Source organism: Uloborus diversus, chromosome 7 (assembly GCF_026930045.1).
Source record: "Uloborus diversus isolate 005 chromosome 7, Udiv.v.3.1, whole genome shotgun sequence".
Classification (NCBI taxonomy): domain Eukaryota; kingdom Metazoa; phylum Arthropoda; class Arachnida; order Araneae; family Uloboridae; genus Uloborus; species Uloborus diversus.
Window position 1 is genome coordinate 132,144,092 of NC_072737.1, and position 26,674 is coordinate 132,170,765.

The 26,674-nt window shown below is 33.2% G+C and overlaps 1 protein-coding gene across 1 annotated transcript in view; it reads left to right on the top strand.

Annotated features, from left to right (window-relative positions):
* The window catches only part of LOC129226627 (uncharacterized), a 351,739-nt gene that overhangs the window by 139,356 nt on the left and 185,709 nt on the right, over positions 1–26,674 (top strand). The window contains exons 5-8 of the mRNA XM_054861257.1: positions 6,856–7,175; positions 9,400–9,922; positions 11,736–12,034; positions 13,267–13,602. Coding sequence (XP_054717232.1) covers positions 6,856–7,175; positions 9,400–9,922; positions 11,736–12,034; positions 13,267–13,602 — 1,478 coding nt within the window. The remainder of the gene's footprint in view (positions 1–6,855; positions 7,176–9,399; positions 9,923–11,735; positions 12,035–13,266; positions 13,603–26,674) is intronic.

The following is a 26,674-nucleotide window of genomic DNA, read 5'->3' on the forward strand; positions in this document are numbered from 1 at the left end:
GTTAAATTTGTTGTTTTTCAATGTTAAATGGCATGATTTAAACTATGAAAAGTTACCAAGTGCAGTAGGAATGTGATTGATTTCTTAGTACTTCGGAAAAGCTTTGTACTTCAATCTGTGTAGAAGTTGTGTCAATAGCATTCTATGTATAGATTCTTTAATACGTTTTTCAATCGCTCGAACTATTGATTATTTATGTTATTATTTTTGTTAACACAATCATTAAAGTTTTATAATCATCACCAATATTATTGTTTGTGATTATTATCATTATTGTAGTTGATGTCGTTTAAAATGCTACCACCAGATTTGTTTGAGAGCAGAAAGTAACCAAGTCAAACCACTTTCAATTAAATTTTCTTTGTAAAAATCTAACTAAAAATTATCCACTTTTCCTTTTTTTTTTTTGTTGAACTTATATAATTCATACTAGCTACTGTAATTGCTCCTTGAATACATTTTCTTGATATCCACCTCGAATTAGAATGCAGATTTAAGTTCAGACAAATTTTATGCTCGCTTCCTAATAAATGGTCTATCAAAAATTCATTTGTTTAAGATGGTTACAGTTGGGATTTAAAACTGAATAATTGACAACAACTTACTTATTTCTTACTAATACACTACTTATAATATTACGTTTAGAGATTTCATCATTCTTTAGTTTTTATATCTATAACTTGCAAATTCAAAAAAAAAAAAAAAAAAAAAAAGAATAATTTTTCAACAAAAAAATGTATTTAATTTATTTTTTATGTCAACACTGAATATTTGTAAAAATCTTCATTTTTTATTTTTAGATTTTTTTAACTAAATTTTGTCTAGAGTAGATCATTTGCGATATTTAATAAAAAAAAACACTAATTATGGAGAGAGAAAAATATCGTTAGCAATAAATAAGAGGTAACACTCTTTATAATAAAACTTGATCATTTTATCATCCGAGACACACTGATTGAACATGTTTTTGGTAAGTGTATCATAAAATCTCAAGCACGTCATACTTTATTTATCACGGTCATATGTTTGCTAGTAGTATAAAAATAAAAACAACTCATCGTATCTCTTATTTTTATCACATCTCTACAGTAAAAACAATTCTTCAGCTCTTCAGAGTTAACACAACACACGTTCAGCCAACATATTACAGAAAGATCCTACTTTTTGATCGAAAGACCTACATCACCCGTTAAGGCTTAAATGCTCTTTTTTTTTCACTCGGTAATCTCGTTTCGCTGACAGTTGGAAAATATTGGGAATGAACACCTCAGAGACGGAAAAGATGTTCACTTTCTCACAATTCTTCGTGCCATTTTTTTTTCCCCTTTCCTCAGAGTTACCATAGAAACCAAAAGATTATGCTTCGTTACCTTATCTCCAGTGGAAATAAAATTGACTAACCTATTTGGATCCCCTACAGATGTAGGTGGAGAAACATTACGCAGATTTACGTAGCATGAAACGTGGGTTGATTGTAATGGAATTTTTTCTTTTCTCGTAACTAGTTCCTTTAATTTAAATGTTTTGTTTTCTTTCAATCTACGTTTAGGAAACAGAAAAGAAATTGTTTAACGTTCGCATAAATTTTAGGTTATATATTTTTTTTTATTTCTAGTCTTTTTGAGTTTTATAGCTTTCTGACAATCCAAGCATTGATTAAAAAAGGTTCAACTTCCGCAAAAGGAATTAGACTTAATTGAAAATTATATTGTTGTAGTAAATATAAAATAGGTCTGTTAGGGTAATTTGTGTATAAAAATTACCTACTTTGAACTTTTCTGTCTTCTAATAAATTTATATAATGCATATTTTTTCTTTTTCTTATTTCAACTAGCATTATGACTTTCTAGAATAGTTTTCTAAAAATTACATGTCAATAGACTCTTTTGGATATAAATGGCAAACATAAGTTTCACTATACCCAAATTATCCCGTGGATGGGAGAAAGTTGGGTATAGTAATAGTTAAAAAGCAAAGCATGGTTTTAATAACAATCTTACTCAATTTTTTCAAACTTTTAAATAGTAGTACTATTTGGAAGTAGTTGATTTGCATTGCATTGACATCTCCAAAAAGTTGAATTCATTTTTATCAATTTCAAAAAGCATTTCGGCAACATTTTTTTTCAGCATATATTTATAGGTAAGCTTGATGTTTATAACTGAATATTTGTAGGTGTATCAAATGAATAGTTTTCATTTTATTCAATAAAATATAACTTATACCCAAATTTCCCCGACTACCCAAATTACCCCAACGGATTTTAGATGCTAGAAAAGCACAAATTATTTCTGGATTGCTAAGAACCCGATTTTCAATGCTAAAAGATTTGAACTTATGAATGTTAAGTAATCTGATAAAAGCGATGATCAATAGCAAGAAACAGTGCACTGGTACTAACAACGGGGAATTAACCAAACAATTAATGAGAAAACTAGAAAACAATCGAAACAGCCCATGTTAAGAAAGTACGCTTTCTCAAAGGCATGAAGCAAGAATAGCTCAGTGTAGCCGTAGTGAGAAAACCTTGCATATTTTTGCAACTCAGAACTGCACTTTTCTACATTTTTTCTGCAATTTTCTTTTTTACTCAGAAACAAGTGTCTGCAATTATTTCTTCACGTTTCGTTTTCTTTCTGCTGCTCTAATTAGTTTTGGTTTTGCAGCTTAGTGCTTTATTTTCATGTGTATTTTTTCTGGTTTCAAATCTAAACTTTTTTCATTGTTTCTGGTTAATATTTTCCTCTAATTAAGATCGGATTTCTGTTTTATTGGGTTTTATAATGCTTCAAATCAATAAATTTTGTGCCATTCGTATTAAAAACTTTTCGGTTCTAAACCATTTGAAATTTCTCTGAGAATTTTAACACAAGAAAGTTGTTTCAAAGTTTATAGCTTTTACGTTTAATTGGAGGAATTTCTGCTTTTTTTTTGTATTAATAACGTTTTAGACTATTTCACGGGCAATTTGTTGAAAGCGACCATAATGATATTTTTTTTGCAATCCTAATTAGCTTCATACTTAAAGTGAGAAAAAACGTGGTTAACATCTCCTTCTTACATTTAGAGCTGCAACTTTAACTGCAAAATGTTTCAGTTAAATTTAGATTGCTAAATTGTTAGTACTAGTTCAGTAGTTGTACTTAAACGTTATGTATACTACTTTTGAAAAATATACTGCTATAATCTGCTAAAGATGGAGTTCTGAAAATATAGCAATAAAGATAGTTGCATCTAAAGCCAACCTTACAAATTATAACATAGAAAGAAATTCAATACATCCATAACAATATTTTAAACAGAAAAGAACTATGTATATCAGTATTATGATAATTTGCTTCAGTTCACTTATTTTTACGACTTTTAATTGTTCTCTTTACATCATGTGAAACATTAGAATCCGTGGTGCAGTTCTAAGAGTTACGTGGCAAAAAAAAGGGGGAAGAGAAATTTTAAAGCAATCATCTAGGTGACTATTGTCGAACTAATGCTTATAAAAAGAAGTGAAAGCAAAATTTTTTACTAGATAAACTTATAATGCACAACTCTCGAGTGCTTTTTAACGTTTCAACAGTTTGCGAAAAAGATCATCAATTTCCAATCATTAAACGTAAAAAAATGGTGGATGACATTTGAAGTAATGTTGTTTGATTTCAATTTTAAGTTAAATTGTTCAATAAAAAATACGATACTATGTTTAATTGCCTAATTAATGCAAAATAGAGTGGCTGTATAACTATTTGGTTGAATTTGAAATATTAAACTATTTATTTTTCAAACGGTGGGAGGGGTCTCCATGAAAACCATTGTAATCCTGAGGGTTCGAGTTTTCAACAAACTGTGAAGTGAACTAAGCTTCTTGATCCAAATTGGTGGTTATTTAAAATGTTGTAGAATTTCATTGCTTCACCTATTACGTTCGCAATCACCCTCCCCGCCCCCCTCGTTCAAATAGAGAACAACTTAAGAATATTTTTTAATACAGTCAACTTTTGATAACTCGAAGTCCAAAGGGACCGGCTAAAACCTTCTGTAAGTAATCTGTAATTCGAGTTATTGGAAGTTCCTTGCCAGCCTCCTGAAGAATAATTTTTTGCTTCTTTTTGAGAAATAGTGCATAGTGCATAGACTAGGCAAAATTTTAAGTAAAATTAATTATTAGTACTATGCAAAAATATATTTGCATAGAGTAAATTTTATGAAGATACTTCGGAAAGAAGTTATTTTTGACTGCTTTCATTTTTTATTGTATCCTAAAACGTCATTAAGTTTGTACGTCGCAACCCAATTTATTTTTTATTGATTTCAGTTTATATTGCGTTTAAACATCTTTTTGTCCGAAAAGCAGATTACATAAGTTTTCCAGAGAATAAAGGCTACTTTTTTTTTTTCATTTTTCCAAAATGTTTGCAAGATTTTTTTTTGAGCAATCACGATTGCTTATTGTTCTCACTTGACCGTCTTTGATGTTTGGTTCTTTTTTCAACATGGACAAGGGGCCTCTGCAGCAGCACCACCACCCATCGGCCTCTGCAAGCGCAATGTCCCCGGAATCTGCTTCTTCTGAGAGGTGACGTCTATGTCCTACACACACGCACGCTTACACACATACACACTCACACAAGCACGCCTTTACGCACTTACACACTCATACAAGCACGGTTTTACACACATACTCACTCGCCTACGTGCATACACACAGGTCTACGCACACATACGAGCCTACACAACACGCACGCGCGCCTACACCAACGTGCGCCTACACACACACACATACAACTGTACACACGTAACCGCGCAGCAGGAGGGGCAGGCTTGGGGGGACAGGAGCCGTTTCTAGAAACAATAACTCCAATGAGTAGGGTCCTGTCTCAACTCGTGATTGCGAAAAACATAATTTGAATTTAAACTTTCAGAATTCAAATTAAATAAAAAATTTTTTTTCATTTTTCCAAAATTTTAAAATTCTCAAAAATTAGCCAACAATGAAATTTTAGGTCGTCAGCCACGACAAAAAAAGAAAAGTAAACCAATCGGATACTTCTCACGTAATCTATCAACACTGTGTGCCTTAAGGAGCACTGTCGTAAATAAAGTTTCCCCCTCACGCAAGCTGATTTTAGCTGCATTTTTATGCATGAAATGAAATCGAAACTTTCGCAGAAACTTCAACTTAAAAGGAGTTCATTTGAGATATAAATACAACTTTGCATTGAAGGCACTAAATTATTTCAGGGCCTAACGAAAACTTTGAGATAAAGGAATATTAGAGTTATAAGGCATCGATTTATCGAGGATCGACTGTACTTCATTATATGACATGAATGGTGAAATATTATATATTTTTTCCAAGCATTACGCTACATTTGTATTATGATACATTAACAGAAATTTCTTTTTATATAAATATTAAAAGGATATTCCATATGAATTAATCATCATAGTTTGCATTATGAGGAAGCCTGAAACATGAAATAAAGGGAATGTAGATTTTCGAACTTTGCCAGCATTTATTCTTTCTGGACTTTAAAAGAAGACTCCGAAAAAGTTTTATGATCTTCTCAAGTTTATTGAACAGGAACGCTAAGGTCAAAGAACTATAATCTACTTTTCTCTCTCGAATTGTTTCTTGCAAACGGGACCATTCGCTTGGTTTTATTCTCACTTTAAATAAATACCCAAAGATTTATTTTTACATTTGTAGTTACCTCGAAAGTTCTTGCGTTTGCAAAGTAATTGCGAACAACATTTGGTTCGAAAGCTTGCATTTATTGCTTAATGTATTTTTGAGAAGGAGTTTAAATAAATTATTTGATTTCTACTTCAAGTATTTTATTTAACGTTTAATGTGAGAAATTTAACGTGTTTTCCATGTTTATACATATATTTTTAATTTACGTCAGAAAATTTCAACTTGAATCTTTAATATAAAATTTCCGTAAAAATTGATTACAACTTAGAAAGAAAAAAATTAACATGCCAATAAAAACGCAAATTTACATTTTCTTTTGGACAATTAAAAAACGTTTTCTAACATAATATTTATGTATCAACTAGTTCAATGCTGCCATACCAGCCGCAATGCAAATGTGAAATTAAAATATTCATGGTTAGTGAATTTACTGAGCAGTGTTTTTGATAAGGCTATGCAACCTCATTAAACTTATTATTGGCTACTTACCGCTAAACTAAAAGAATAAATCCTCATATATATAATAGCCAATGATCGAGTAACGCTCCTAACGTCATCAACAATGAAACTCGCGCCACTGTATGATTAATTTGATAACATGTTTTGATAATGTTTAACATGTGGGGAAAGGTTTTAAATGATCCGGCAACTTAACTGTTTTACTGGTAAGACAGTCATTTCAGGGGAATGAAGAAACCAAAAAGGGGTAAAAAATGAACGCTATCTACTGGAGTTTAAGGTTCATCCACTGGAGTTAGGGTTAAAATTTCAACTGTCAAAATATCACCAATCAGGCAATTGATTCGTTCAAATGTAAAAGGCAATTTTCACTCGTCTTATCTTGTTAGACGATTTTCAAGTAAATAAATAAGACCCAAAATTTCATGCGTACAAAATAATTAAGTGCAGTAAAATGTGAAAAAAAAGTTGATACCACACTGATGCAGATAGCAATGCAATTACTTATTTCGTTAGGTTTTCCGTTACATTTCTTTCTATTTTCCCCCATGCTTTCATGTTGTTAGTTACATGCATATTTTCACGTGCAAGTTTCTATGTAACTGTTCATAATTTATCTGTATCATTGTATATGACGTTGTGTTTAATATCATAACCAAGTCAATGCAAAGCTAAGACAAATTCTATCTATTCGTCCATCGCAGGCATGGGCCAGCCATTCCAGAACCATCAGCAACAACAGCAGCAGCAGCAAGTCCAGCAGCCGATGCTTGCCCATCAGCCCATCCAGTCCACCCAGCAATCCGTGTCCCTGATTGGCACATCGGTTTCGGCGGGCGGCGGCGGAGGCGGATTCGTGTCGGGTTCGCTAATACCGAGCGCGCCTATGGGCCGGGGCGCGGGAGCCACCATTCCTAGGACAGTGCCCCTGGCGACATTGTCCCAGACGCTGCAACAGCAGCAGCAGTGGCCCAATTCGCAGCCCCAGCAACAACAGCAGCCGCAATGGAATTTACAGCAAGCGGTAAGCGATGATGAGATATTCTGTATCACTCACGTTTGAGCTATTGTAAAAGTTTCTTAAGTTAAAGCAGTAGTTTGTTATGTAAAGCTTAACTACGGAAAGAAGGTGGATTACCTTGAAGCGAAAGGTTGAATCAGCACGAAAGCGCCGAGTAGTAAGAGGCACGTTCTTGCTGATCCTATTTATTGTAAAATAATAACAAACAACCTATTTCAAATGATGTTTTTGCATCAAAGTCATCCACCATCTCTCCGTGGGCAATTTTTATCGTCAAAACACAACAAGAGAAAATGAACAAAAACGAATGGTGTAGTTCAGTTCAGAACTGACGGCTCTTGACTTTGGACGAGTTCACCTCATAACCGGTGGACAAGATATGTATGGGTTGCTTAAATCAAGCATTAGTGAAACACGTTTTCTTTTAGGTGAAACGTCGTTATTTGTTCAAAAAAAAATTAATAATAATAATAACAATAAGTTAAAAGAAAATAACTGCGATTGAAGACTGGTGAATAACACCTTAATAAGGAGCCCATTGTGGAGGATTTTATTTGTCGATTACGTTTAATGCCTTTCAAATTTTCTACGAGTTCGATGTCTTTGACTCTTCCACCGTGCGCGAACAATATTAAGACACATTTTATATAGGAACATAGGAGTGCAATAAAAGTTAACTACAAAGTAAGAACTAGGTTGGCTGATGTCCATTTGTTCTCACCAGATGTCTGGCTTCTCAGTACCTGCTAGTAACAGTTTCCAGAAAGTACGGTAGTAGGTGCTGCTGATCTAAGCCAACTAGCTCAATAGAAATAATGCATCAGGCCATCAAGGAAAATAAATCTGTAAAGACGCTTAGAGAGTTAAACAATGGCTACTTGTGACCCGAACATGTTTTCTTCTTGGTGCTGGAAGAATATGTAATGCAGCTCTTTCACGAATTTACTAAATTGTTTTCTTTTCATATTGAGTTTTCAGCTTTCTCTTTATAATTCTTGATATTTCGGTAATAGATGCTTGTTTTATCTCTATATTGTTTTTGGCTAGTTAGTCGTTTCCAAAAATTTACTAATCGGCCGAGATACATTGCGGTTCTGTGATTTAATCAGAGAAAGTTGGGACGATAGTACTTTTATTTACTATGTTTTTTGTTTTTTTTTTTCAATTATCGTTACTACTGGTTATTAACTGAAATGGTAGGTACTGTTCAAGAAATTTCTAAACGAAAAAAAGGGTAAGACTTCTTTTACGCAATTAAAAAATATTGTTGTGTGAAGAATTTCATTTTTTTAAATTTTGACATTTAAGAATGTTTTGAAACATGAATAATCAAATGATCATATTTTTGAGAGTTATGAAATCCACTTAGAACCCCCCCCCCCCCAGAAATATACGTTTACGCTAAGAATATCATTCATCTTCACTTCAATAGACTGTCAGGCAACTGTAGTCCAATCTAATAAATAATGTCATGCGTGATATTGTTGATTAGTATTCTTGATATTCATATTTCTACTATGGAATAAAAAATTCATCGATCATCGGAGTCCGTACGAGTAACTGAAAGTAAAAATTTTGGAACAGTTCATAGTAATTAATCAAAGTGTACTTTTAAAGCTGAATCACAAATTTGTCGTACTTAAATTTTTGATTAGCAAAAAAAAAAATTCAACTATGGGTTAAATGTTTTTTTTTTCGCTGCATTTCATTCGACCATTGCGAACTAAGAATTGTTTTATCTGTTTTTGAGAACTGTAACTATGACTGAACTTAAAGTATTCAGTAAAAAACTCTATTTTCACTTTTAGAACTATGCTCAAATCGAAAAGGAAATTTTCTGAAACAAAATAAGGAGGCAGACAGGTATTTGAAGACGTTCTCGGTCTGATACCTATGTGTCATCCAAGAAGCATTCCAAATAGTTACCCCTGATAAATTACCGAATATGTTATTAAAATAGTACCTTAAATTATCTTACTTTTGAAGTCTGTTAATACAAGAATGTTTCTTGATTTGAAAGGACAGGTTGTAGTACACTAGGTGGTTTTAGTTCTGTTGGATGGATACAGTAATTTTTCTTGATGAAACTGTAGATGAAAGCATTAATAATGTATGAGAATGACTCATTGTGCCAAGTACTGCTGATCATTAAATGTCTAGTTAGTCGTAGTGCCGGAAATTTAAAGTGGCCAATATCGGAAAACTGAAAGCTTGTTTCCTCTTTCAGCAAATGCAGCAGCAAACGAACCTCCAGAGTGGTCAACCGCAAATGTCCTTACAAATGTCCGCTCAGCAGAAGCAGCAACAGCTCAAGTCGAAACCGATGGATTTGGTGCCCGGGATGATGACCCAGCAGCAGCAGCTTCAACAGCAACAGCAGAAGCTGCAACAGCAGCAGAAGGGCCAGAAGGGTCAGAAGATGGGTGAGCAGCCCCAGCAGGGGGAGTGGAGCCCCGTGACCGATCTGTCCCCGATCATGGACGTGTCCCCGTCGCTGGAGGCTGCGGAGCAAGAACTGATGGAGAAGTGCCAGGAGGCGGGGGACTCGCTCAGGCTCGGGATCCCCAGGGCCACCTCAGGCACCATATCGGGCATGTTGGCCGACTTCAACAAGGCGCTGGGCTTGGCCGCCACGCCCACCATGGAGGAGGGGCGGAGCCTGGCCACGGTTCCGCCCCAGCAGCAGCAGCAGCAGTTGGCTAGTGGCGCGGTTGGCAGCGGCGGAACCGTCACGACCACGGTTACAACAGGTAAAACATGCAAATGCACGAAACTGTATGTGCCTTAAGATCTGATTCTGATAAGACGAGACCTAACCTTGAGGGAGTTTACGTCTTTCATTGGAAAACCAGAAATAAGAAAAGGGGTTAAGGTAGTAGAACCTAGATTGAAATTCAGGCTCCTGCATGAAATCATTTCGTTTCTGATTGACGTCGTAACTTCTGTTTCCCTCAAACCAACCGCCTGTGCATAGAAATTCCGCTAATGAAGATGGTTCGAGGAAGGAGTTAGACGTTAATTCAAAGTGGAATATTACCGATGTATTCTGCAATAGGCTCCAGAGTATGTTATCCGGATGGAATGTCTACATTGATAACTATTTCGTTCTTAAATTTTATAAGTTGTATCGAAAAAAGACACCATTAGAAAGACAGCATTTCAGTTTAGCAATTATTTTTCGGCATTAGAGCACCACGTTGAGAAGTCATGAAAAACTAAAGAAGAATATGATACTTTATCATTTTCATCATACACAGCTCCTAATAAACAACTTTATAAATTTTTACAACCAAGACGCCTTTTTCACAGATTATTTATTAAAATAAAGTAAAATGCACTTTGGATTGACATTTCACCAAGTTTTAATCTTAACATACCAGTTTTCTACTATTTATATCGAAATGAAAATATCCAAAGTTCTGAAAAAAGTGAAATTTATGATAGCAACCAACTAAGAGACAAATTCTTTGATCGTTTAAGATTTAAGCATTAATAAATAGTTCTGAAATGGAATATATTCTTTTATATCAAATGGTATTCTATCACTGTCAAAACTTCCCCTCCCCATCTACAAGCAGCAGCAATGTTCCCCGTAGGTGGGACAGATTTATACAAATCGTCTTTTTTAATGAAATCACGAATTTTTTTAATGGTCAACTTATTTTGGTTTTTTTCATTAGTATTGTTACGAATTCGATGCAACTTCAAACTTTCTTCGAAATGACGATTCCAATCTTGATAAAAACACAATGAATTTATTTACAAATATTAACAATGGAGCAGGTAATAATTGCAAACATCCAGCAATTGATCGAATATCGTTAAACATGTACATTACACAGTGCACCACGCATTTAAATCCAAAATACGTGAAAACAACAAGCTCGAAAATCACATCGCAAGCGCTAATACATTCACAGACAGCAGTTAAAAACGAGAAAACAGTTAGAAAGCAAAACTGCTTCTCCTCGCATTCACAAGACTCCCGGCGTTTTATACCTAGCAGAGAAATATCCAGAAAATTCTAAAACGTTCTACCAATTTCTCATATTTCTTTTTATGCCATTCACAAATCTTATCATTCAGAAATGGAGAGACCATATATTTCATTCGAATGTAAGGGGGTTGAATATTCGTTACAAGAAAATATTTACAGGTTAAGTTACTAATAATTTTAGATGAAAAAAAATGGAATAAATGCCAAATTTAGCCAGATTACAGCAAACTAATCACAAAAATAATTACTATTTACAGAATTTGTGACATTATCATATTTTTAGAAAGTTATACCATAACTAAGCCAAAAATCTGAAAAATTAGTAGTTTTTACTATAAAAATAATCAAATGCGTTTTCGTGCATTAATCTGCCTCACTTCCTCCTAGATATACATATCCGACTATTTTTCAGCTCATGTAAATAATTAATCACAAAGGTAGTTATAAAATTTCTTATAGTGTTAAAATTTGTAAAATTGATTAGATACACAAAATGACATTTAGGCTAAACAATCTGAAAGAAAGTGAGAGCACATTTTTTTATAACATTTTCTCTTCTTGGAAAGGTGGCACGGAGATGGACCAGAACCAGAATCTCGTGCAACAGCAGTTCCAGCTTCAGCAGCAGCAGCTTATGATACAGCAGCAACAGCAAGTAATACAGCAACAGCAACAACAGCTTCAGCAACAAGTGCACCTTCAGCAGCAAATACAACAGCAGCAGCAGTTGCAGAGTCAGCAACAACAAGTTATGATTCAAGATCTGCAGCAGCAACAAGTAATTGCGACACCCCTATCGCAGCAGCAACCAGGGGTAGTCATGGGCGGAACTCCGATGCAACAGCAGACCCAATCCCAGCGGAAGGTTAGTATGAGTCCCAAAATCAGTTGCTACTTCGCAAAGCAAGTTGTACTATATATGCTCGTTTCTTTAAAGTTTATAGACACACATTGTATTACAAATGCGCACACATGTATCGTTTTCTTCCGTCATTGCCGCTATATCGCGATAAGTATTTTAAGAATTCCAGTAAAAATTGGCATTGAATTTAATATCAACATGTGCTGGTTAGCTTTTTGCTCCGCTCACTCCACAGCAAGTGTCGTAAATATGGCCGGGGAAGTCTTCTGCCACCTGTTAAAATTTTACATTACTCAAAGATTCCTTTTATTTTGCATTAAAAACAATTCTGCTTTATACCTCTGAAATAATGAAAACAGGGATAAAATAATTTTGACATAAAATAAGGTATACTCGGCGGAGGGGAATCATAATACTACCCCGCAATAAGAGACGATCATTCTTATTCCGGAACTTTTTCCTTATTCTAATAGGAATTTTGAAAGGGACTGTTTAACATTATTAGACTTATTAGTTTACTAATGATTTTAAAGAGTGTTGTCATTATTTGAGCCCTGCCTTTAGTTTGCAGGACTAAAGGTAGGGAACTCTTGTTCTAATTTTAAGAGAGATTTGTGAAGATAGTCGTCTTTTTTTAGTAATTCTTGGAAAGTTTATAGTAAAAAAACTCTTTGTTTGGTATTTTTTACACAAAAAATAAATGCTTGTGGATTCGCTGTGTCTTTGTACGTACTATTACGGTACAAAGCCTAAAACAAGAACGCTCGTTTTACATGGCGCATTCAGCAAATGTAATACAAGTGTCTTATATTCAAACAACGGTCAGCTTGTTAAGGTTTCGTCTGCAAAAGATGTCAGCAATTGAGGGTGTTGGTCTGATAAAACTCGGACTGTTTGTGACAAGGAAGAGGGAGGGAGAAGCAAGAAATGCGAGAAAATGCTATGAAAAACAGGGTGACATAATGACAAGAGTAGGAGCGGTAAGATGAAGTGTGGCGAAGGGGAAAGGGGTCGAATTTGGTGAATAAAGGGATGAAATCAGTTATAGACTAACCTAATTCTATTTACTTGCGAATTCATAAAATATGTTTAGAATAAATTTAATCATACGACCCTTAACTGATGCTCTAAGGTGATACACGTAGTTTAGAAGCCACATCTTCAATATGCTTTTGAAATGTACGGTCTGTAGTATGCATGGCAGCTTAACAATCTTCGTTTCCATCTTTCTTTAGGTTCACAGGCGTCTGCCTCAGCCTACTATGGACCAGATGCAAGCGGCGGTCGCCATAGCTGCACAGACGCCCAGGAGCAAGTCCCAACAACCCCCCAGGACCCCGAGCATCGGAGTCGCAGCCCCTTCCCCTTTCCAAAGACCCGTCTCGCCCATGATGGCCCCCGGTGGCGGCACCAGGCAGCAAATGGTTACCTCCTCCACTGGCCAGCTCACTTCCTCGACTTCCCTCTTTGATTCCTCATCCAGCTTTCTCAGTGTGCAACAGCAGCCCACAATCGGATTATCTTCCCAGACCCTCACCTCTACCAGTTCTATTAGCCCAACACCCCGAAAGGTAAGAACTTTGTTAATATCCGCATTTCTTGAAACAACAAATTTGTTGTCTGAACTGTGATTTTTGGAATGCAGGGACAAAGTGGGTCCAAATACGGAATAACCGAGAAAACAGGGCCATAACCATTTTCTTCGTTTCGCTACATGTTTCATTGAAATCCTGACTGCAATAATCTCTGATAGGATGCTTACTTGGACCCCTTCTGAATTCAGCGTGTAAAAATGATTCAAGTACAGTTTTGAAATTAAAAAAAATATATGAGTGGTTTATAAACATTTTCAATGGAGAGAGAGAGTAAAAGGGGTATCGCGTTGCTAAAATAAGTAAAAGTTTGTTTCAACCCCCGACACACATAAAGGAAGGGGATTATAAGTTTGTCGTGTCTGTATATCTATGTATCTGTATATCTGTGTATCTGTCTGTGTCACTTTAGTGCCAAAATGAATGGAAAGATTTTGAAAAAAACTTTTTTTTTTGTTCGAAAGGAGGGTTGTTCCAGAGTGTTCTTAGCTAGGTTGCATCTTTGAAAAACATTAATTGATGAAGATATTAATTAAAAACCGCTAAAAGGTTTTTCACGATTTTTGCAGTTGAAACATGTTTAAAATTTAAAAATTTAGAACCAAAATCAAGAGTTTTTTTTTTCTGCTTCTGATAGAATGAGTTTAGAACTTCCATGTTATATAGAATTCAAATTATAACAATTTTTTAAAGCAGATTTTAAATGAGGCTAAGCTTTTATTCTCGCGATTGGTAACCGAATTCATTGCCGATTCATTTGGCCGACAATGAAATTAAACGCAATGATTGAACATTTTTATCTGCTGCTAGTTTCTATTTGTCAACAAATAAAACACTTACAATTGATGTTTAACGGTACGAGGCTTTTAAAAGCGTTTTCAATTTTCCCTTCATTGTAACTTTTCATTTGTGACCCAGTCGGTTTTTTTTTTTTTTTTACATTTTTAATTTTAGTAACTTGTCAGTTTTAACAAAAAGTTCTGTCTAGAACTAGACGAGCCTACTTTCCCGTATACCCATACTTTTTTCTAGTACCTGATCAATGTTCTCAAAAATAGCTAAAATCGCAAATTGTTTCAAACATATTTTTCCAACATTTTAAGCTATTTTCTAGGAATAAAATATTCCTCACTCATCAAAAAAAAAAAAAAAAAAACAAAAAAAAAAAAATAGATGCGTAAAAAAAGAAAAAAAAAAAGAAAAAAACGAACAAATAAAATAGCAGCACCTTTTAAACAAAGCAGCTAATACAATTTTTTCCATTTAAAAAAAATTCTTCAACAGCTTTCAAAACGAAAAAAAAAATTAAAATTAATAAGCTCATTAAAAAACTACATCATATTTAAAAAAAAAATCGTTTCTTTTTCCCCTGTTGCCAAAAATAATTTTTTAAATGAATTAATGCACTTATCAAGATAAATAAAAACAAAAAAATGTCAACGTAAAGAAATACTTTTCATTGTCAAAAAAAAAAAAAAAAATCGTCTGCGCATATCTTTATGTAGAAACATAAATGACTTCGAGTTTATTCACCGAAAACTGAATACCTAAATAAAAACTTTAGCGTTAAAATGAAAACAAATCACATCACAATAGTTATTTCACAATTAAAACCATAGCGTCCGAGTCGGAGTCAATCTCATTTTTTGATAAAGGAGTCGCAGACGAATATCTAAGAATCTGAGTCAGTCATTTGTCCTCCGTGTATAAATTTTTGCCAAAGCTACGAAGTCATAGTCGAAGTCGAGGAGTCGGAGTCCGATTAATTGTCGGTCACAGAAATCGGATTCGGAGTCAGGTGTCCCTAAATTCTCGGAGTCGGAGTCTGGAGTTTGGCGTCAAGAGCTATTTCCAACAAAATTCGTTTGAAGTAAATCCGCCTTCAAGTACGGAATCTACATTGACTTTCAGTTTCCCCGTAGGCGCTAATGTTAAGGGATTTGAACTGTTCAAAATTGAACAGAAAATTGTTCATATCAAAAATATATTTTATATACAAGTTTTTCATCAAAAGCTTTTTCCTACAAAGTTTGTTTGAAGCAAATTCGCCTCACAGTTCGGAATTGCCTTGAATTTCCCCGTAGGCACTAATGTTAAGTTTTTTTGAACTGTTCAAAATTGAACAAAAAATAGTTCAAATCAAAAAGTGAAATATATGAATGAGGTGTCCTCGCCGAGATCTTTCGAACAAAAAAAGTTTGTTCGAATCGGACTATTCATTCAAAAGTTATTAGGGGGGGGGGGGCAGACCGACAGACCGACGGACCGACAGACATTTTTCCCCATCTCAATACCCTACTTTCCAATTTTTAATTTTTCAATATTTATTTAATTATTTTATTTATTTTTGACTTTTTTTGTTTTTCGCGATATTTTTAAGATGCATTAAACCTTCTTTCATGCTTTTTTCTTCTTTTTCTGACTTTTACTGGGAAAGTAGGCTAAAAAACACATTAACATCAAACAAGACAAGAAGTTCTGTCTAGAACTAGACGAGCTTAAAACATTGATTTTTAGAGAGAAAGAAGCCCCGTTTTTTAATGTTTAAAGATAAAGCTTTTAAAAATGTTTAAAACATCGCAAATATGCATGTATACAGTACTTATTTCCAACTTATATGCAACGGTTTTGTTTCTTTCCTTCAAGTTTTGAAGACGTTGTAAATTATTATTCAGCTGGCGAAGACTTTTAAAACAGCGACGCTGCACAAACAATCTGAACATTGCTTCGTACTTTTTCGCAATAATCTCGACTGCGAGAAACTACCGTCAGGAAATTCTTCGAGAGCGAAATTTGCATGTTGAACAAACAAATCGGACTAGATCTGCAACTTCGACTTCATTATTATTCAGAACTAGTAACTTCCTCCTCTTTCTCTTCTCTTTTTTTCTCCAAGTTTTCATAAACTGAAGAGAGCGTTGTAAAGGTTTTGCCCTTTCTTGTGATAAGTGTTTATTTTAGGGACTGCGTAAAGAGAGTAAGAAACCATCGTTATAATTAAATAGAAAGCAATTGACGAGATTTTTATCGCTTGCTCCTTTATTTGGTTTGTATCCGTTTACTAATAAGCTGTAATGTAATAAAAGAGCCTCAACTTTGAAGGGGAAAAATTACGTTTGGAGTTATAGCAGACGTAAGTAAATGAACTTGGTACTTTCAGATATTATGCGGAATGTTTTACAACTAAACTTATTTTTGATTTTTGAAAAATCTTAAGGCTTGCGTCGAAAGATTTCTTCAAAAAGTTCCGAATAAACATAATAATCATTAAGATTATTATAATTGTCCGTCTTTATCATCCAACAACTGGATAAAGACCTCTCCCAAATGTTACTATACTGCTCTATTTTTTGCCAATTCTTCTCCATTTGTCTCCTAAAGCTTCTCAAACAACACTGTGGTCTCTTCCCTAGTCTATCTCGGTATCCATTAAAGCACTTTCGCAGTGCATTTATCCTTTCTTCCTTTGGTGAAGCTCCCTGACTGATTTCATTTGCATTTTTTGAAGAATGTGAATTTTAGAAAATGTTGGGAAAAGGTTGCGGAAAGTTTTTTTATAAGCTACAAAATTTCACTAAAAACGAATACGAGCGTCACTCGACTTTTTTGTCTGCCTATTACAAAGAAATATGTATTTCCCAAGAAGGGGCAGTTCGTAAATGATGTCAAACTTTTTCAACATTTTGCCCCCCCCCCCCCCTTGCCCTGTCTCAAAATGTCCCACTTCACGTTATCCCTCCTGTATTTGTCACACGTCATGCTTTTTTTTCTTAAGCAAATTCTCATTAAAATGAATATGTCACTTTTTCTAACACCCTTTTTCTCTTTTGTCAAACTTCCACGGTTTTATGACCCCCCTCCCTCACAGCAGGGCATCATTTATGGATAAACTCCAACTAAAGGAAAATTTCTGTTAACATTTAAAAACCGATATCTATTGCGAACACATAACTCTAAATGCATAAAATAAAGTAATAAAAAGTTAATAGTCGGGTTATGCCGAAAAAAACCCCTAAAATTGTTCGAAACACGATTATTCATTTCGATCCAAATGGATTGAATATTGCCTTGTGAAAAAAATAACGCGATACGAGATACAGTTTACCGAAAACAATTAAAGCGCTTTTCTTTTTAACAGCTAATTGCAGTCAAGAAAGGCAATGTAGAACTATTGTTATGCAAGGCTTAAAATCAGAAATTCAACGTTCTACCACTATTCAAAATTATTTTTCTTCCTTATCCCTACATCAAGCCAAGGCGATTACATTGCTAAACTGAACCATGCTTACCATCATTTAAAGCTTGAACACGAAGAGATGGCCACGAACGAATTGGAAGCGAAAACGGACCACTTCATTTTGTAATAGGAAGAATCAGCGAGAATGTGCAGGCAGTAAAGTCTCGCGTTTTCCATCATCCTACCTATTACAAAATGAAGTTACCATTTTCACTTCGAGTCTAGTTATCATTTCAAGTATACCGTTTCCACTTCGAGTTCAGGAGCCTTCTCTTCGTGGTCAAGCTTTACCATTAACCAACTAACGTCTAACCATTCTTGAGATATGCTGGAACGAGAGATGCATACATAAATGAGTACAAAACATACAGAAGTTTGGACGAACAGAAGTAGACCATGAATAAGGCACAAAACCCAAAATTTCAGCATTTTATTGCTAAGTGACGTTTTAACTACATAAGATATTTTTGTACAGAATATTCATCAACAACTGTCAGCAACGAAAATGATTCAAGGATGGTTGAAACAAATTTTGTTGCCCCCAGTATAGTCAATGAAAAACGAGTCAACTGTTTCCAGAAGTAATCGAAATGAAAATATTTGCGTTGGAAAATGCGTGGAACACTTTTTGAGAAACACGAAACTTCCTTTCTTTTTACAAGAAAGAAAACTAACAAGTAGTCATAAAAAATTGCAGTTTGCACGAATGACACCAAAGTGAATGAGTAGAACAAAAGATTTGCATAACAAAAGATGGTTTTGTTCCAAAAGTCTCTGTCAGAGCGAGGACTAAAAATAAAGAAAGAGGATTTCTACCCTTGGCTCGTAAATGTCAGTATGTAAAGTTTTTTTTTCCATGTTTCTTTTTCTTCTTTCTTTATGTACTTTTGTCATCATAAGTTTTTTTTTACAACTATGCAAAGTTGATTTACGCAGAAAAAGGCATTTTTTTAACTTTCAAATTTCAATAGGTAATTGATGTTGTAGGAAATCAAAAAACATGTTTCTTCAATTAGCTCCAAAACACACTTTTGTAGATACTGCTATTGCCGTATCCACGGCAGATTTGTGCGATTTGAGGTGGATTCCACTCATAATATCCATCCTATCATCGTAGGGCTACTTGAATAATAAAAATCTTGCTTTAGGGCAATTCTCGAAAAAATGTTTAAACGAAAAAAGTTTTTTATTTTATTAATTAAATATGGGATTAACTGTTATGGTTTGGTAGTATATTAAAACGTGAATTATTCTCCAACAGCATTATTTTCTGAAGTCTTTGGTTAGTTGGAAAAAATAAAAAACTTAACGTTACGCACGGGACATTTTTTCGAGAATTGCCCTTTAAATGATAGAATTTGAATACAACGACAACAACAGGACAACGTTGAACTCCATAAAAGAAAACCTTTGGGACTAAGCATCTAATGAGTGACTTAACGTTTTCGAAGCATACATTAATAATTAAAAAAATACTTCGTTTACGTGTTTCAGGGTTTCGGAAGATAATTTTTTCAGCCTGGAAATGTTTTGAGCTACTTGGTATTTAAGCAGCAGTCAATGTGACTGCTGCAAGCTTTTTAATTCAGTTACAACATTTTGAGAATTTTGCAAAATCGTTACTTTTTTGAAAAACTGAAGAAGCTAAAAAAAAAACTTTTTTTGTAAGTTTATGAAATATTTAACGTAATAATTTAAACATTTCTCCATATTGTGGAAAAAACTCTCTTGTTTAAGCAAAGACGGTCAAAAACTTTTTGATGTTAATCTTAATATTTTCGTCAGCCCTCTAAAACTAAGAGAACCGACCTCTCTTTCGTCGCTCGCTGACTCACTTGTATGTGTTCCTTTTCTTTAAACGAATTTCTGTGGTGATTATTTTCTTAGCTTTCTTTGTATTTCCTTTTTTTGTTCTTACTTTAGACTTTAAAGTGATGTTAAGAGTTATTTTCTTTTGTGTTATTAAGAGTTAATAATGCATTAACATGAAACTGTTTTAGAAGTAATGGTAATACCCTTTATGAATTAAGTTCATTTTCACTTTGCTACCTTTTTGATTTCATAGCTTAATTTTAACGTATAATATTTTACACTTGATTTCACGGCCCCGATTTTTTTTCCTTCTTTGTAAGGCAGCATTAAGGCGAGGTTTATTTTTTCTTTTATCTCTGAGCCAAACGTTTTCGAAACATTTAAAAAAAATGTAACATTTATTTTTGAAAAGTAGAAAATGTGTTTGATATTGTTTTTATCCACGCATTTCTGCAAACTGTTTCTTCTTCTCAAAATTTTCACGTAACTCTTGCTTGATTTTCTGGCATTTAAATTTATAAAACGATGAAAAAATGTTTTTTATTTTAACATACTCTTTTATTTCGTTTTGTAGACAACTTTTTAAAATTAATTGCAGTTATTTGATGAAGTTGATTAATAATTCAGTCATTAGTTTATTATATGGATGCTTCACTTGCCAAACCAGTTGACTCCATAAAACAAAAAGTCGAGAAAAGTTATGAAGAATATAGGTAGTGTTATCCATATGAGTGAATAGACTCTCGTGTTACGTTTTCTGCCATCACATGGCCAGAAATGTACTGAACCAAAACTTTATTGCAAATTCACATGTTAAGCACTGATAAAGCATTATTAAAGCGGAAATGAGGTTTTTTTTAAAAAGTGGAGTTAACTTTTAAAAAGTGGAGTTAATCGATTTTGCAATTGAGGCATCCATGTATTGTTAACATATTTGGTTTAGTTTTTGTCCAATAAAGCTTTGGATAATTTGTTAAAAAGATACTCAATAGAGTACTTGACTCTATTTTAACATTTTTTCTTTAAAATATGTATATTTTTGCCACAAAAAGTAACAAAGACTATGTTGAGGGCAATTTATGTTCTGGGCAAACCAACCGGTTTCTGAAGACGTTTGTATATCAAACCGTGGTGTTTAAATTTATTTTTTAAATATCATCAAAATTATTAAAATCAAGGCAACCATGCTTCTAATCCATCGTAAAAGCACGTGAGCTTAATGGAAGTAAAAAAAAAGATAAACTGCCATCTGTAGAGTAATTCCTTTGTCGATATATCGATATTTTTCAGCCATAATAACAATATTTGGTAACAGCATTTGCTTAAATAGTGACTCAAATGCAGAATTTAAATGCTGAAAAAAGAAGCTTTGACCTGCTTTAAAGTGAAATCGCATTGCTATCCGAAATGGATATTATCTTTTAAAATAATATTCTGTGGCTTCACTTCCTTACTTAAGTCAGTTTTTTTATTCCATCATGTTCCGTTAACAACATAAATTAAAAGCACTTGCGAAAATAAAAGCCACTATTACGTTGTAATGAAATGCAAAATCGTTTCCATGATCCTAAAATACTTTAAAATGGCTTTTGAAAAAGAATATAAAACGTTGCTTTTAAATATGAGTTAATAAACTCTGCTAACTATATTTTACTATCAACAACTATTTATAAAATTAAATTATAATGGGGTTGTTTCCTTCAGTCAAAAGTAGTACTTTTTACAGTTAAAATAAGTACTTTTTGTCACTAAAATTGATAGAATAAGCAATATATATATATATATATATATATATATATATATATATATATATATATATATATATATATATATATATATATATATATATATATATATATATATATATATATATATATATATATATATATATATATATATATATATATATATATATATATATATATATATATATATATATATATAACATGGACTCAGAAAATACTTACATTTTCCCAACAGTTATTTTTTAATTATTTTTTTTTAAAATGTCCGATTCTTCAAACAAGGCGTGGTCTTTATGACGTCACAAATGATGCACTATGGCGCATCTTTCTACTGCATTTCCACGTTATGATAACCCAGAAGCGAATTACAATTGCGCTCTACGCTTGCTATCAACCATATCGTTGCCAATACACGTGAGTAAAGATACGAATTAAATATTTTGGACCGTGAAAGGCAATACTGAATGGCGTTTCATTATTTGTGATGTCATCGGCAGAAGCATTAAACAATGAAAGAGAACCGATTTAAGTAACTTTTCAAAAATATTAAACTTAAAGATATTATTTAAAAAATGGTCAGATTCAATGTTTTTAATCATGCTCTTTCAGAAAAAAATACTTTTAAAATTTTGGAAACGACCCCATTGTGATATTTTTTTGTGCTTTTTGCCGCAATCAAGTGAAGGAATGTTTGACAACAATGGCTTAAAACTTTATTGTTTCGTTTTCCCACATCTAATATTCATAAAATTTGTGCATGCTTAGAGAATAAAAAAATTGTCACAAATTTTCCATCACAAGCAATTGGTTCTGCGCAGTTTAATCCCAACATCGTAGTGCCGTAAATCGTTTACTCATTGGCATTTTTCTCCTTTAATGAAAACTACTTTTACACATAGTTCCATGACTTATTGGTAACCATGTAATCTATACTCTTGTATAGCTTTGGCCGTGGTCGTTCCGATTTTTATGGTTCTAATCAATTACACTAAACCTACTTAATTTTTCTAGAAGGTTCTAGAGACATGACTGGCTTTAAAAGGGAAGATTTCGCACTTCTTCAGAAAGTTTCAAGGTTAATTTCAGAAAGGTTACTGACTTTTAGCAGAAAACGTTCCTGGTTTTTCCAAGGTTTGTTACTGGAAGAAATTAGGCACATCAGCTGCCTATTATTTCCCAGGAACGTTTCTGAATAGTTTTTACAGTGTAAATCTACCAAAATATGAGGCCGGTGAATGATAAACTTACACTACAATCAATAAACATAGCTAAAGAAACAACTTTCATATGCTGAAAAGAGTTAAGAACGTTGAATGTAAAAAATAAAAAAAGGACAGACGATAAAATAAAGGCTATTTTCGAATAGAGCAACCAATTTTTAAACTAATTTAAAATGAAATTCTAGATGGAAACGTTGTTTTAAGATTTAGACAGCAGCCAAAAAATCTCTTTTAAAACAATTATTAGAATTTTACTTGCTCACCCATATGCAAAATGGCAACAGGAAAGAAATAAAAATTCCTGAATAACGTTATGTTAATTAACGTTTTAATTAATATCTCAACTAATTGAAGTCGCACAATTATGAGATTGGACCTATTGTTTTCTTTGGAAAATTTCGAATCGATCGGTATCTCATTTGGCTCTCGATTCGCGGCGGTTCACGAGAAGATCGATCTTCAGACAGACAGACAAACAGACAGACGGACGCGAACAGATTTTAATATTATAGCGGATGTTTAGTAAATTACTAAAATATTGCATAATACGGGCTATTCGCTACTCCAATAAACTATAGGGGACGCTGCAGCCACTGTCTAATGGCGGATGAAAAAGGTAAAACAAACAAATACCGCAACTCACAGCTCATACTCCAAGAAACAAAAAGAGAAACCTTTGACTTTTTTTCGTACAATAACTCCTTCTTAAACTAAACTAGCAATATCGCAACGTTAAGAATTAAGATTCGCATAACCATTTGCATAATGTACATAAACGTGCTGTTTTGCTGAGATTTTAATCACTAATTACCAAGAGTTGAGATGCAATGAATGTCTGGGAAAATGATTAAATAAGGGATAAAGTTTGAAAGAAGCATATTATCTCACTTTCCCTTGTTTCTTAATGCTATTAAGGAGCGAAATGGAGCCCGAAAGATATTATCATTTAAATGAAAGAGTCTTAAATAGTCAAGAAAATTTTATCAGTTACTTCTTTTTTCCGTAGCTTACGGTGAAAGAATTAGTGGCTGACACTTCTTTTATGAGGAATTTGTGTTTAGAATAGCTGTTTTGACTGCCATCCATGTTTTATGTCTCATTTAACGAATGATTTGAATTTCCAGCAGGTTCTTTGTTCATTTATAATCTCCAATGTAAAAAGTGGAGTTTAGGTTTGACGTGTCTATTTCTCTGTCTGTAGCATCGTAGCTCTTAAACAGCTAAATCAATTTTGATGCTATTTTTTTTTTTTTTTTTGAAGGGAGGCTTCATTGAGAATGTTCTTAGGGCTCATCTGTGTTTGACTTTAGTTACTGGGAACATTAATTAAAAACCGGATTAGCATTTTTCCGCCATTTTGATAGTTAATACTTACTCGCACATCCAAAATATCGGTACCAATCGAAAAAACGAATTCTTCTGCGTATAATGAAATTTGTTTCAAACTTCTAAGTCCTGCAGAACTGGAATTTCAACCTTTTTTTAGCATGAAATTTCGAATAAAAATCTAAAGCTTTTCACGCAATTGGTAATTGATCACTGTCGGCAAACGATCGGAGAAAGTTCTAAATAAAATTTCAAATTTTAATTTGTTTCTATTTTCGATTTAGCACATAAGCAGGGCTCTTAAAAGCTTTTTTCAATTTTCTTTCTTAATTCTTTTTTTATGACTAGCAAAACAAGTAGCTGTGATTATCATTCCTTTTCCGTATTTTATCGTGTTTTCTAAGAAAAAATTTAAATATATTTAAATCTTATATGTGTTTTAGGTCCCGAATTTCACCTTAATATGAAGGGTTAAGCACCCTCCATGGAGAAAAATGTACTCTTTCCCATTTTCGTTGAGCCAGTTAAATTTTTATTTTTATAATACTAAAAAAGAATAGCTTTCTAGCTAAAGCTAATAATTATTTTTATTTTTTTAATTAAAGTATTTTTGAGTTCAGCCTTAAATTTTTTTATAAATATACAGAATGCCCGAAAAATCTTGAATACATTTTGAAAATTCATAGAAACGCAAAAAATTGTCGTATGAATATGCGGTTTGCACCATAATACTTCATAGGTTCATGAATTTTTTATGACAACGTAAAGAAAATGAAAAAGGAAAAGAAAAAGAAAAGAGTAAATCGCTGTATCATCACAGTAAGTAAAAAAAAGGTTATCTAGGGTGTTTGATGAATTTATTAAACAGAAAGCAATACCTTTTATTGTTAGAGTTCAATGTGTGCAACGCGTGTTGATCTAACCTCATTTAAACGGTACCTAAGTTCATCCCATACCCATAAATGGTACACACACTGAGTCTGGTAATAAAAGGTATTGCTTGCTGTTTAATAAAATGATCAAGCGCATCACATGGTTTTTCTTACTGGGGGACGATACAGCGATTACTTATGATTAAAAAATTTTTTTCTCTTTTTCTTTTATACCTTTTGATTTTTCTTTTACAAATTTTTAAAAATCGACATTAAAAAAAATGATTGAACCTGTGAAGTATGATGGCGCAAACCGCATATTCATACGACAATTTCCTGCTTTTCTATGAATATTTAAAATGTATCAAGAACTTTTCGAACATTTCGTATGTTCCTCAACTAAAATTTGATAACAATTCATAACATGAATGCATTATAAAAAACGGTTTTCTATGAATTAGAACAAAATGTGAAAAGTTAAATGACTAAAGTAACAGCTAAAAGTCTAAAATGAAATATAATAAATAAAAGAAAAGTGCAGGTAATAATTTTTTTTAATGAATTCAATATTGCGGATTTGATATGATTAGTGAATTCATTCTAAAACCTTTTAAAAAAGACAAGTTAATAATTGGGAAAAATAACGTCCAATTATCTCTTCTAAAAACTGTCTTTTCGCCGGAAGTAATCGATACTTGGAAAAGACCAATTAAAGAGTAATTCAAAGTTCTAGCGTATGTGATATTTTGTGGGATGTTAAATTTCCCCGAAAAAATAGCGAATTGTGATTAATCTATAGCATAGCACTCAATTTTTGAAATAATTGTTCTATTTTAGGCGGAAAGGGTCATTTTTAGTGGAAGGTTATTCATCGGCATTTACCATCCCAATTTCCAACACAAGGAAATGCGTCTCAAAACATAAATGTTTGACAGTAAGAAAGTTATTAAATGTTTAGTTACAACACGTTTAGTGATAACGCATTTTAAATCCTTCCATCTGATGCTTCTGTTATTTGAACTCATATAGTTATGTCTAGTGCATTTATGACTGTATCGAGTTTTAAAAAATGGACGAAGGTGAAAGGGAAATACATGTTTTAAAATGCTCAAGTTTAAAAAGTGTGTTTTAAAGTAAACCTTCATATTTCCCCAAAAAGTACCTTACTAAAAGCAAAGAAAGATCTTTAAACACATTCATGTCTGAAAGATAGCTGCGTTTTGCGAAAATATTTCATTACTCATTTGAGACAATAAAAGTAATTTTATCATTTGCGTTATGAGCGATATTTAAAGATGGTATATTTGCAGCTTAATGCAATCAATGCTTTAAAAATCTTTCGCACATCCCCAGAAGTTTACTTCAAAGAAAATAAAATGACTTAAGAAAAGAAAGGCATCCAGAAAAAATAGCATGATCTTAAAAGGACTTTCTAGCAAGCAGTCAAGATCAGAATATACAATTTTCAATTACATATCATTGTTTTTCTTTCAAATGTCAATATATCGTATAGTAGTCGCTTTTTGGAAGCGGATTTCTTGACTAAATATTAAGCAGAATTGAATTTACTTTTGCTAGTAGTAGCGTAAAGTTAAACGCAAATATCATGTAGTTCGGACACAAGAACAGATTTTTAATTACATATTTATTGCAAATAGGACCGATTATCACCGTCGTGTATGCCTTCATATTCATTAATGTCACCTTCACACTTTTCACGCACATTTTCTAGCCCGCAGATTTACGTCAAATACTGTGTTAAACGTCATGCAACTTTGGACTTCAATATCACGCGATCCATTCCTTTCATTCTGTCACAAACAAAATCACTTCCAGAAC